We start from the raw sequence: 12,311 nt of genomic DNA, 5'->3' as shown, positions 1-12,311 counted from the left end.
GTAGCAGCGACCCTGCAGCTGCAAATGGGCGGCACATGCTTATATTTACACCGCCACAACAGTAACGTGAGTTGTTGGTAGGATAATTCTAGAGCTCCATCGGTCAGAAGCAGCAATGAACCCATCGACACAACACGTACCAGATTGCACCCAAAAAAAATCGCAGGATCTAGCGATCTCAGATCAAACACTTCGAGAATTACACTACCAAGAACTCGTACAACAAGAGAGGGGTAGAGTAAATACTCTCTCGTGCTTTCTCTCTTTGCCAAAGCAAAGCAATCCCAAAAGGAAAAGATACAAACATCGTCTTTTCCCTCGTCTTTTTCTTCATTCCGCTTACGGACACTAATAATGGAGTATCTAATCTGCCTTTGCAACCACAAACTGACGGCGAACGCATCCACACACGCCACGGCCACGCCATTGTAAAAAGAGATTCACATCGAGCTAGTAATATCTTATTGTTCATAAAATGCGCTTCATCTCTAACCTCGCTCTAATACGGGACACGCTAGCTAATACAATTACTACTAGAAAGCTGCATAAACGCACAGCTTTATCATCAACTAACTTTTTTTTCGTACGTGGAGTACGTAATTAATTAACTCGATCAGCACAAGCCCCCGCCATTGCCATGGATTGGAGCTTACGACGACGAGGCGCATTGCTGGCGCCGGAATCCGAGCCTCTCCTTCTCCAGGTCGTACTCGATGTAGTAATTCTGCTGCTGGAAGCTCCCAAGAATGATCGCCGGCCCGCCGGAGGAGACTCCGGCGCCGCCGGAGCTGGTTGGGACGTCGCTCACCACGGCAAGGCAGATGGCCTCGGCCATAGCCGGAGCGCCGCCGCTCGGAGCCGGTCCGGCCACCACGAAGTAGTTCTCGACGGGGAGGTTCATGACGGAGCCGCCCTTGAAGTGGAGCGACATCTCCGGCAGCTCCATCGTCTTCGTCCCCGGCGGCATCGCGAAGCAGGGGCTGAGGCCGAGGCCCTCCTCCACCACCTTGGACCGGCTGTACCTCCCTCCCACGGCCGCGACCACCGCCGCCGCCACCGGCTCGAACACCGTGCGGTCGAAGTAGGAGAACGTCGTGCCGGAGTCGACGATGGCGCCTCCCCCGGCGCCCCCGGCGACGAACGCCCTCTCCGGCAGCTGCACGCTCTTCCCGCCCACCGTGATGGCGGTCAGAGCCAGGTAGTAGTAGACGGAGTACGGCGGCCTGGCGCTCGCGCTCCGAGCCAACGGGGCGTACTGCATCCCGACGCCACCGTCCTTACCACCCGCGCCGCCGAGGATCAGCTCGCCGCTGACGGCGGCGTTGTCGTCGAACCGGCGAGACAGGAGGCAGTAGGAGAACTTGGTGAGGCCGAGCTGGGACGGCACAGACGGCGCGCCGCGGCCGAAACCGGCGAGGCCGGACGGCGGCTGGTGCACGGACGCCAAGCTGCAGCCGATGACGAAGTTCCTGACGGCGCGGCCGGGCGTGCGCAGCGTGTCGGAGATGAGCAGGCCGGCGGTGGATCCTGAGCCGTAGACGACGAGGTAGGGCGGGCAGACGTTGTTGGCGTTGGCGTTCCGTGGCGTGCAGTTGGCGCCGGGGCAGGAGGAGGCGGCGCGGCAGTCGGAGAGGTGGTCGGGGGAGTGGATCCAGAGGCAGGAAGGGTTGCGGCAGCCGATGAGGCGGGAGGAGGAGGAGTTCTTGGGGTGGAAGACGTGGAGGGGGGAGGCCGCGGAGAGGGAGGAGCAGTTGCGGCACTGGTAGGAGGAGGTGCAGGGGACCCAGGAGAGGTGGCTGCCGGTGTCGAGGAGCACGGGGAGGGGTTGCGGCGGCGTGCCGAGGGAGACGGTGAAGGCGTAGCCGCCGTAGGAGTGCGGGTAGAGCGAGGCGCGGACGGACGGTGGCGGCGCGGTTCCTTGGCGCGAGCGCGGGCGCGGGCGGGCGAGGTGCGCGGCGCGGGCGAGGGAGGCGGCGGCGAGGCGGGAGAGCGGGTGATGGTGGGGGTGGTCGGTGTCGGCGGGGACGGGCGGGAGGTTGCGGTAGAGCGGGAGCGTGATGGCGGTGGAGAGGAGGGGGAGGAGCAGCAGCTGCAGGAGGACGACTAGCGGTGGTGGATTCGCCATGGTGGTGTGCGCGTGTTGATCGATCGGCAATGCAGGGCAAGCTAGCTGCTGCCTACGAGCTCTCTGTGCTTTGCTTGTGTCTCTCTTAAACCGGGAAGTGAGAGTTTTCAGAGTTGAGCTTGATTGCGGAGGGCTCGGTTTGGCATATGTGCTTCGCTTGCGTTGGGTTGCATTGGTGGGGGCCGCACGCTCGATCGGTTCATGGATTTGATTTGGGATGCTCGATCACGGGCGCGGAGACATGGATGGTGAACGGTCTCCGCGGATGGAGTCCTAGCCGCGTCGGCGGATTCACGATCGGCGCCGCTCTCTGTTCCCACGTACGCGCGCGCGCGCGAGATGGTCGGTATCGGCCATGCCACGCTTTCACGTACACTTGAGCCGCGCGTCCACAGAAACATGATGGATAGTAATTAGTGCCACCAATGCATGTGGCACGCCCTCGGATGATTGGATAGTAGCGCACCTATTCCTCCCTTCCAGACACTAGAAGCGTAGTACGTGCCCTGCCACTGCGGGTTCTTATCATCAACACCGCCATGTGATGCTGCTGACGAATTCATATGCGATGCTTCTGCTATATGCATGTTCTTCTACCGCGCATCTAATTAACGTCACCCGTGAAATTAGAAAGGATTAATTCATCCGTCCTCCGCCACGACTGCTGCAATGAGTATCGCCACCACACAGTACAACTGACACAGCCATAAAGACGAAATGATATTGCACCTTCAATGCACATCTACCGCACACCCCAGCAACGCATCTATCCTAGCCAGTCTCCATGGACGTACACAAACCAACTCGTACAGTAGTCATCCTTCTTAGAAATTTCCCGAGGCGACAACTATCGACAGGCAGGAACCGCAGCTTTTGTTTATTTCTCTCCACTTTCACCAATTCACCATGCACGCCTTACTTTTACTTTTTTTAAAAAAAATATAGTACATCTTTGGATGGACCCGCGTCCATCAGATTAGATCCAACGGACCAGATGTAATGGGAGCTGCTATATCATAAGATCCCGTTCGAACAGTACAGAGATCGGATTTTGATACCTCATCCTATCAGCCGATACTTATTGGTATCATATATGATACTTATTGATATTGTATCAATGCTAGGCTAGTACTCCATCCGTCTAAAAAAAGACAAACCCTGATTTCATTGCCCAACGTTTGACCTTCCGTCTTATTTGAAAAAATTATAAAAAAAAATTAAAAATACAAGTTACGCATAAAATATTAATCATGTTTTATCATCTAACAATAATGAAAATACGAATTATAAAAAAAATTTATATAAGATGGACAGTCAAAGTTGGACACGAAAATCTAGGGTTTGTTTTTTTTTTTACAGAGGGAGTAGCTGATACCCGGTTAGTACCACGTCAGTATCTTTTTTTTCTCCCCCTCGATATGTTCTCCGATGACAACGACGTGCTGCCCAGTGACGTACTACCTCCGTTTTTTAATAGATGACGCCGTTGACTTTTTCTCATCTGTTTGACCATTCGTCTTATTTAAAAAATTTACATAATTATAATTTATTTTGTTATGAGTTGTTTTATCACTAATAGTACTTTAAGTGTGATTTATATCTTATACATTTGCATAAAAAATTTTGAATAAGATGAGTGGTCAAATATATAAGAAAAAGTCAACACCGTCATCTATTAAAAAAACGGAGAGGGTATCTCTCATCTCCGGCGAGAGCGACGTGCCCCTGTTGACGCGGGACTCTTCTCCGGCAAGACCCCCTTCCTTCCCCTACCTTCCTCTTCGGTGACGAACCCTCCACCTCGCGTAGGCATGCTTCATTGTACCGGAAGAAAGCACATCGTTTTGCCGACGAGAAGCTCTGGATTTGCAACAAAAGGCTGGAGCAAACTGGCTCCCCAACCCACACCCTTATGGAACCCTGCAACACCAAGAACATGTCATACACAAAAACAAAATCCTTGACCAACGAGCGCTGGGGCTCGCCAGCCTGATCGCCGAACGCAACCATAGCCATCGCCGCCCGTCGCACCGCTCCTCTCCTACCGTACACCCTGGAGAGATGGGGAAGAGAGGGAGATGGAGAGGAGAGAGAGGGCCGCTGACATGTGGAGCCCACATAGATACCACTCGCCATGTCAGCTAAAAATTGGTCACTATATTGCAGATGGACCAAAATTTAACATGGTATTGTGAATCGAGGGATATGCTATACATTGTATTTCTGTTGAGGGATGAAGTTCACACTCCGCAACAACTTAAGGGGCCTAAAGTGAACTTATTTCGTGTGCATATGCCACCATTTTCTCCGTGGGCCGTCAACGTTGATTCACATGGCCCATCTACTAGGCCGCAGCCCAGCCTACTAAACCAGTAAGCCCTAGCTCCGAACAACCCCTCGTCTGTCTCTCTTCCCCAAACCCTCCACCCAACCCGCCTCCTCGAGCGACGGCGCAGCCATGGCGGAAGCAGCAGCAGCACCTCCCGCCGCCGCCGCCACCAACTACGAGGTGGACCTCGGCAACCTCATGGCCTACGACCCGTCGCATCACCTCCCCGCCGCATCCTCCTCCAGGTCCGCACCCATCGCCGCTACTGCTATTGTGCCGTGCTGCTTTGATTCCGTGACCAAGTTTCCCGGGGTTGCGCGCAGGGAGGAGCTGAGGGAGGAGTGCCTGCGGAAGGGGACGGAGCTGGCGCAGGCGGTCGCCGACGCCCTCTTCGCGCTGCCGGCCACCGAGGACCGCGACGGCCCCATGGTCCGCCTCCCGCCGCCCACCACCCGCTTCCCCCGCGAGAAGCATGTAAGACCCGAACCTATCGCTTGCATACTCCTCTCCAATCTTTGTGATCTCCCAAGTATCATTTGCTGCTGCTGATCTGCTATAATCATGTATGTGGAGCCCTAAGCTTAGCTTCACTAGTGTGATTCGTTCGTGTGAATGAAATTGATACTTCGATAGTTCTCCTTGTATGGTTCACATGGTTCTCCTTGCTGACTTGCTGCGGCCATAACATTGAGATTCTCACATGTTCGTACTGTTATTGAGTCTTGTGACGGAATTTCGTAGTTATGTCCAACTTGATGCAGCTAAAGTTAGCTCTATATGGTGTCAAATCTTAACATGTAACTCAAGCGGCTGGCACAATGTTTTTTTTCTTGCTTATCTAGTTTTTTGGACAACACTAAATCACTAATCCATAAGAGTAGAAACATGCTGAGCGAACAGTTCTTTATATTGATGTGTGCATGTACAGTCACATATACAGACTGGAGAATACGATTTATTGCAGTGTTTCACTTCTTTAACTTATATTTCTTGTCTCCAGCTACCAAGGCCGAAGCCCCCTACTAAATGGGAGCAGTTTGCGAAGATGAAAGGTGAACTTTTTTAAAAAGCAAACGTTTTGTTCTTGTTGTTGCCTAATATTAAATGTATGTTTTCTCATTAATGTCCATATGTTCTCACTTCTCGATGGATATATGAATGCTACTTGCAGGGATCACAAAGCACAAGAAGAACAAACGTGAATGGGACGAGCAAACTCAAACCTGGAAGCGGACTTATGGCTATGACCGTGTTAATGATGATAAAGACATTCCAATCATTGAAGCCAAGGCGACAGATGGTTAGTAATTTGTCTTTCTTTAACTACCCTCTTCTGTGACAAGGATATTACCTTTTCCTTTGTTCAATAGCCTATTGCAGTTATCAATGCTACACACTCTTCTTCTTATATACAACATTTTATTTGTTTTAAAGCTAGCGCTCGTACACTACTTTAGTTGACCATTTCTAAATATTGAATGCTTGCCCTCAATTCATCTTAGATAGAGTCATTTTCTTTTGGGGTCCTTGTTTGCAATGACACTTGTTCTGAAATATGCATGTCTCCTAATCCTGATTCACCAATCTGATACCCCTTTTGTTGTAACTTTTCGCTACAGAGCCTGGTGTTGATCCTTTTGCTCAAAGAAGGGAAGATAAGAAGAAGCATGTTGAAAAGCAAGAAAAGAACAGACTAGAAAACTTGAAAAAAGCAGCCAAAGTTGGTGCTTTGCCTAGGTTGTTATCCTTTCCTAGTAGACATTGTATTTATCTTGTACATTCCTTTTCTGTGTTGGTAAACCAAGAGCCTTGTGTAAATCTGCAACGTAAAGTACATTTGTACAATGGCAGCTCAAGTTTTTCATATAATATGTCTTTTTTTTTATTTGCAGTCATATACAACTTGCTGCAACAGCGTTGCCTATCACGGGAACTAAAGCAGACATACCCAAAAAATCTAGAAAGAAAGATCTCGAGGATGTTGCTGGCATGGCTTCATCAGCAACAGCTAGTGGTGGGAAGTTCGATGAAAAATTGCCTGGCGAGAAACCTCCAAAAAATCCTGGCAAACATAGAAAGGTTTTTAATCTGAAGTTCCCTGCCTTTTATGTGCAACTATGCACCATTAAAGGATTTTATAAGTGCATTATCTGAATTGATTCTTTTCTGCAGTTCCTCCCTGTTGTTGAAGGAAAAGGAATGGGCAACCAGGAGAAACAGCAAAATGACAAAATCTTGAATGCTCTGCTGGCCAAAAGTTCTGAGGATCAAATGGATGTTGGCAGGGTAATATTCAGGATTAAATATCTTGAACTAATCTGTATATAATTTATTATCTTGGTATTGCCATTTGTTGACGGGGTGAACTAACAGCATCTATCTAAAAATTTGAAACCAGGCAATTACGATGTACAAGGTGAAGAAGGAGAAACAAAGGAGGAAAGATAAGGAAAAGTCTTCTTCATCGAACAAGCTGAAGCCCCAGAAGAAAACACTCAAGAAATCTTCGAAGAAAAAGGCTTAGGTTAATTACATTCTTCGGACCTGCTGTAGGAGGTGAGCATAGTTTTCGAGACTCAAGGAGAATTGGCAAATTTTGCTGTCTGTTTGTCCAATTTGAACACATCGGAGAAATCTTGTTATTGCAATTGTTGGTTATGATGTAAGAACCTGAATGCTATTATAACATGGTTGTCATGAATATGCAATACATATGCATTATAATTTCAAAAGTTCTGGAGTTCGTTTTGGTAACTTGTTATCAATCTAAAGCAAGGAACAGTTTTCTGATCTTATTTAGTTCTTGGATTTTGGTACCGTGTAACTGTGTATGTAGTACCTAGCAGATATTTTTTATCCTCACAATTACCTGAGTTGAAATTGATATGCCTATAATTTTCTAGTAAGGTATTGAATTTGCGAAATTCTATTGTGTTGTTACCAAGCTACTGTGTCGTCCCTCTGAATTAATCTCAGGACCACCACGCATAAAACATGTTAGATTTGACCTCCATTGTAAAGGTGAACATTTGTCTGTGTGTGCAAAATATGGTGTGGTCACGACACTGGGGAGTAGCCAGTAGGGGAGTAGATCAGTAGATTAGGGATGGTGGTGGTACCAGTTCGAATTAGGCTCATACAATTGAACGACAATTCGCTGACATACTACCAACCTCAGATTTGGTATACAGGAAGCATGTTGTTGAGATTCTGTGTTAATTTGCACTAGTGGTAGACCAGCATGTCTGTGTGTATGTATAGTTGATTGCTTATTCCTTGGAACAGCATATGATTTGGGCGCTGTTTCTGCCTCCCCTTGGGCAGTGTTGCCTGGTCCTTGCCATTCATTGTAGCCTCTCCCATGGTATCTTTTCGGTTGTAGGGTTGGGGCGTTTGCCAGTAGAGTTCGCCGCTATCGCCCCCGTGATTTCCTCCCAGGATGCCACCAAAAACAGTTTGCTTTCTGCTGCCACTCATCTATGATTCTATTCCAGTAGCCAAGTTATCTTGTTAGCTTGTGGAGATATCCTTTTGTTTTCGAGAGAAGAGAACATCTCAAACTTGAAATCTGCATGCAACTATTAAGGAGATCGGCCTGGGGATCACTGGTTTTGGAGTGTGGAGGAGTGCAAGGGCCCCTGTTTTTTTTTTCTTTTTCTTTTTCTGATGATCGATGCATGCCATGCTGCTATAGCTGGGCCAAGAGCTGCACTGTTTCGGCTAGGCTGTTGTGGTTTGGTTGAGGCCGCATCAAACAGTGGCGTCTTATATATTGGTGCGCCCACACATGCAAACAAATTTCTTGAGCCCGGCTTCGTGGTGCGCCATCCAAATCGTAGTGTCTCCATTTTGGCGTCTTTCACATGCACACCCTATCATCCTTTCCTTTCCATGCTCAACCAAGTCATGGGTAAATAATATATACGGCCTTCAGTTAAAATTTGCCAAAGTTGTTTTCTTTTCTTTTAGAAAAAACACAATACATACGTAGATGCTCGTATAAACACATGTAGCTATGAACATACACGCACACACTATCTCTATAAGCACATCTCTGAAGTTGATTTGAGCGAGCTAGTTAGGTTATTGCTTTGTTTTTCGCACAACACTCAAATTTGTCGAAGTTGATAGGCGTGGGGATTTTGAAATGTTGTTACTTCCTTAGACTACCCGCGGCCATTTTTGGCGCGAGTGGCAGGTAGTCTGCAGAGTTCACTGAAAGAGTGAAGCAGTACATACTACTAGCTGCCATGGCATTTCAAAATGAACTTCTGCTGCGTCTGAGCCATGAGTCCTGCGTTCCTGAACCCCAGGGTGCATGAGGGAGTAGTGAATGGATGAGGCAGTACTACTTAACAGTAGTATACCCGCATCTTACAATAGAGCGCGTTTCGCGAGAATAGCATATTTTTGGTATGTACGTATGTCCCGTTTAAATTTCACGAGAAAAGTATGTTCAATTCCAATGTGGAAATTAACATGAACATTTTCTCACGATCTAAATTAGAGGCTTAATTAGCCCTCCTTTGAAATAGAGGGGTTTCAAAAGTTCGTAAAATTACTGTTCTCTAAAGGAGCCCTTGTAAGATCTAAGATGAATTTGGGCATCATTTAAGAACACTATATCACGAAAATCTTTTTTTTGACAGTGCAATGTCTAGCGCAAGTTGTTGATAACATGATGGATAGATTATATTAAGACGATGCAGGAGAGAAAACGACGGGTAACAACTAGTGCACGCAGAATGGAGTACGTAGTACACATTGACATTTGACAGGTGAGGACGAAATCTCGATCTCTCGCGGCAAAGCAGCAATATACAGCAATGCATCTCACTCCAACCCAATCAAACACACACACCAGTCAACACTGCTACAGCATCAATCATACCATGGCCATGGCATACATTATGCATGCTTCCAAGATCAATCAATCAAACGTAGTCTCTCGCTTAATTGCTCTACCTAGCTAGCTAATACAGTAGTAATTATTGTGCTCATGGATGAGCTATAGCCTTAGCTTAGTTAATCTGGCTGCCTTTCTGGAGAGGCAGCTGGAAGGCGGAGGAGGAGGCGGTGGCGGAGGAAGGAGAAGACGCGAGCGCCACGACCAAGTCGACGAATGCTCCGACGATGAAGCCATGGGTCTTCTTGCCGTTGGCCCTCAGGTACCAGCCGAGCATCTCCTCCAGCCACCCCCAGTCATGGCCCCCGCCACTCATGTGGCTCATCACCATCTCCTCCATCGACCGCCGGAAGTCTCCGTACGGGTCGGCCGAGTCGATGGACATCGCCGTCGCCCCGTCGAACGCCGCCGCGTCGGCGTCGACGGCGCGTCCCTTGACGACGATGGAGCTCGTCGACTCGGGCTCGAAGAAGAGGCGGCGGTTCGACGACCGGAGCCCGCGGATGATCACCTCGTCGTCGTCGTCGACGACGTCGTTGACGGCGGAGGCGGCGGAGGAGTAGGAGCGGCAGGTGGAGTGGTCGTCGAGGAAGAAGGCCGGGTTCATCACGCTCGTCTTGTAGACGCAGTAGTCGTCTTCCTCCTCCTCCTGCTGCCGCCGCCGCTTGCTGTCGTCGTCGTCTGCGCTTGCTGGGGCGTCGTGCCTGGCGAAGGAGAGCGTCCTCGCCTGCGTGCACGAAGGCCATTGCCACGACGACGCCGTGCTCGACGACGACGACAGGCTACAGGCATCATTGCCGCCGCCGCCGCCGCCGCCGCCGCCGAGGAAGAGAGAGGCAACAAGCTTCCGAACCATGGCTAGCTAACTCCTAGCTAGCTTACGTGCAGCTAGCTGTGTGAGAGTGATCGATCAATGGATGAAGCTTAAGCTAGGCTATGTCGGATGTCGCTGTAAACTGAGTTGGCCTTTTGGTCGGAGCGAGCTGCGCTTAGCTGTGCTTTTAAAGAGGCTGCTGCGGCGTGTGCAAGTAGCTATCAAAGATGCGAGCGAGCGAAAGCCTGTCTTCTTCTTCTCTTGCATTGCATGTTGTTTAATTAATTAGCAGCTACCTGCACTTAACACGTCTAATCTAATATGTTAGCTACCCATCACACACAGCTTAATTGGCAGCTACTGATACTAATGCTACTTAATTATAACTGAAACTTGTATGTTGTCGGTTTACGCTGCAACTGGAGCATAAAAAAAAATGTACGCATGCAGGTAAGGTAAGGTACCAAGTACGTACCATTTTGTCATTTTGAGAACGCAGATTTGCAGTCGTGGCTGTATGTATGAATGGCCAGCAGCAAACAGCATATATACCACATTGATACGGATGAATTACATGACCGGGAGGTGGAACCGCGCGCTAATTAATTAATTATATCATGTGTAATCGCACGGCCATCTGATCCATGTTTTCCTGTATTTTATAAGAGGTAGAAGTTGCTAGCTAGCTTGATATCTATTAATTATACATGTACAGTTTAGTCCACTGCTCGCATTGTTCTCTACCAGCAATACACGAAGAAAGCGCAGCGACGTTTCCCTGACACACAATTGATCGAAATCCAGGATCACACGCAGGCCGGTCAGGCAGCAGAAAATGCTAGTAGCTCTATAGTTTAATTCCCCTTGTGCATGCGTATCAGAAATGAATACTACATGCTGCTGCGATGGTGGCCGACTTGTCCTCTATGATTGTATAAATGGATTGGATCATATATATATTGATTCATATATAGGGTGGATGCGGCTGTCAATGCAAGAACTGTGCAGCCATGCATGCAGGAGGGAGGAGGTGGGGGACATGCAAGCGGTGTTTGCTGAATTTCTTTTTGCTTTTCATGTGTACTTCTCCGTGCCTGATGCTTGAGAGAATTATTTGAACTTGCCAAGATCCTAGCTTAGCCCATCTGTCATGTCTCGACCTACCTAGCTAGTCTCACCCAGTCAATTAATTAATTGGATGCTTTAGTTTCTTGATCTCCCTAAGCAAAATGGTTTGCACAAATAAACTAGCTGATGAACTCAACTGATGTTTGTAATTAGATAATGGTGATCAACTCAACTGATATATATAGTGATATGATATCATCTTTACTAGTGCCTGCAGGCCATGCACTGTTTTAGCCTTTAGACTTGAGTTCAGAGGTAATGACGGATGAATAGAGTCGTCTGAAACCTATGTCTTCTCATGAAGTTTAATGAACAGAAATGGCAGTACATAAAGGCAAAGACATGATATCAGAAATACTAAATGCGTTTCTCTGATGTTCCCGTCCTGATTTTGTATCTATGGTCGCGACCTCTTGTCGTAAACTTCCTTTTGTGTACTGCCAACTTGCCATTGTGCAGTGTTTTACTACTCTTTTCTGCATGTATTTTTTTTATTCAAAGGATTAGACCCCAAAATTAATTTAAGATTATTTATGCAAGCTTGCCTAACCACGAGACCGAATTTATTATAGTTCCACCTCTCTATATTTCTTTCTCTTCTACATCTGCGATTCTCATAGTACTATATCTCATTGATCATCGATGTCTGCATATTCAGATATGGCATGAAAGAGAAAACAAGCAAAGCGAAGGCATCATTCTAACTGAACCAAGAAACTTGTGATACATTAATGGTACTCTCTAGTAGTATCTACTAAGTAGGTGGCTGTTATGAACTAGTATGAAGTATTCCTAAAGAAATGAGATCTTCTAGGATCACGTTTGGTATACGAGATTCTAGTATTTCCAAACATTTCTGTGAACAATTTAAACATGGCTTCATGTATATGTACCAGCCAGTCAGTTACAAGTTGCAGCATATACAACATTCAGAGAGACAGAGAAATTGCTGTTGATTGCTTCATGCCGTAGACAAGCAACAAGATCTTATCTAGGATCTCGTTCTAAC

At 47.8% G+C, this 12,311-nt stretch overlaps 3 protein-coding genes across 3 annotated transcripts; 1 reads left to right on the top strand and 2 right to left on the bottom strand.

Moving 5' to 3' along the window:
* Window positions 1–439: 439 nt before the first annotated feature.
* Window positions 440–2,439, bottom strand: LOC4337460 (probable aspartyl protease At4g16563). Its single transcript, XM_015778834.3, has one exon. The coding sequence runs from the start codon at window positions 2,123–2,125 to the stop codon at window positions 650–652; it is 1,476 nt and encodes a 491-aa protein (XP_015634320.2). The 5' UTR covers window positions 2,126–2,439; the 3' UTR covers window positions 440–649.
* A 2,085-nt stretch (window positions 2,440–4,524) lies between these two features.
* Window positions 4,525–7,208, top strand: LOC4337459 (ribosome biogenesis regulatory protein homolog). Its single transcript, XM_015778431.3, has 8 exons — window positions 4,525–4,699; window positions 4,778–4,928; window positions 5,455–5,506; window positions 5,626–5,754; window positions 6,074–6,191; window positions 6,347–6,533; window positions 6,627–6,740; window positions 6,853–7,208. The coding sequence occupies exons 1-8, from the start codon at window positions 4,584–4,586 to the stop codon at window positions 6,976–6,978; spliced, it is 993 nt and encodes a 330-aa protein (XP_015633917.1). The 5' UTR covers window positions 4,525–4,583; the 3' UTR covers window positions 6,979–7,208.
* Window positions 7,209–9,164: 1,956 nt separating this feature from the next.
* Window positions 9,165–10,689, bottom strand: LOC4337458 (transcription repressor OFP13). Its single transcript, XM_015779642.3, has one exon. It carries the CDS (start codon window positions 10,214–10,216, stop codon window positions 9,476–9,478), a length of 741 nt encoding a protein of 246 aa, XP_015635128.1. The 5' UTR covers window positions 10,217–10,689; the 3' UTR covers window positions 9,165–9,475.
* Between the last annotated feature and the right edge of the window lie 1,622 nt (window positions 10,690–12,311).

Source organism: Oryza sativa, chromosome 4 (assembly GCF_034140825.1).
Source record: "Oryza sativa Japonica Group chromosome 4, ASM3414082v1".
Taxonomy (NCBI): Eukaryota; Viridiplantae; Streptophyta; class Magnoliopsida; order Poales; family Poaceae; genus Oryza; species Oryza sativa.
This window is presented reverse-complemented; position numbering and strand designations above follow the sequence as displayed.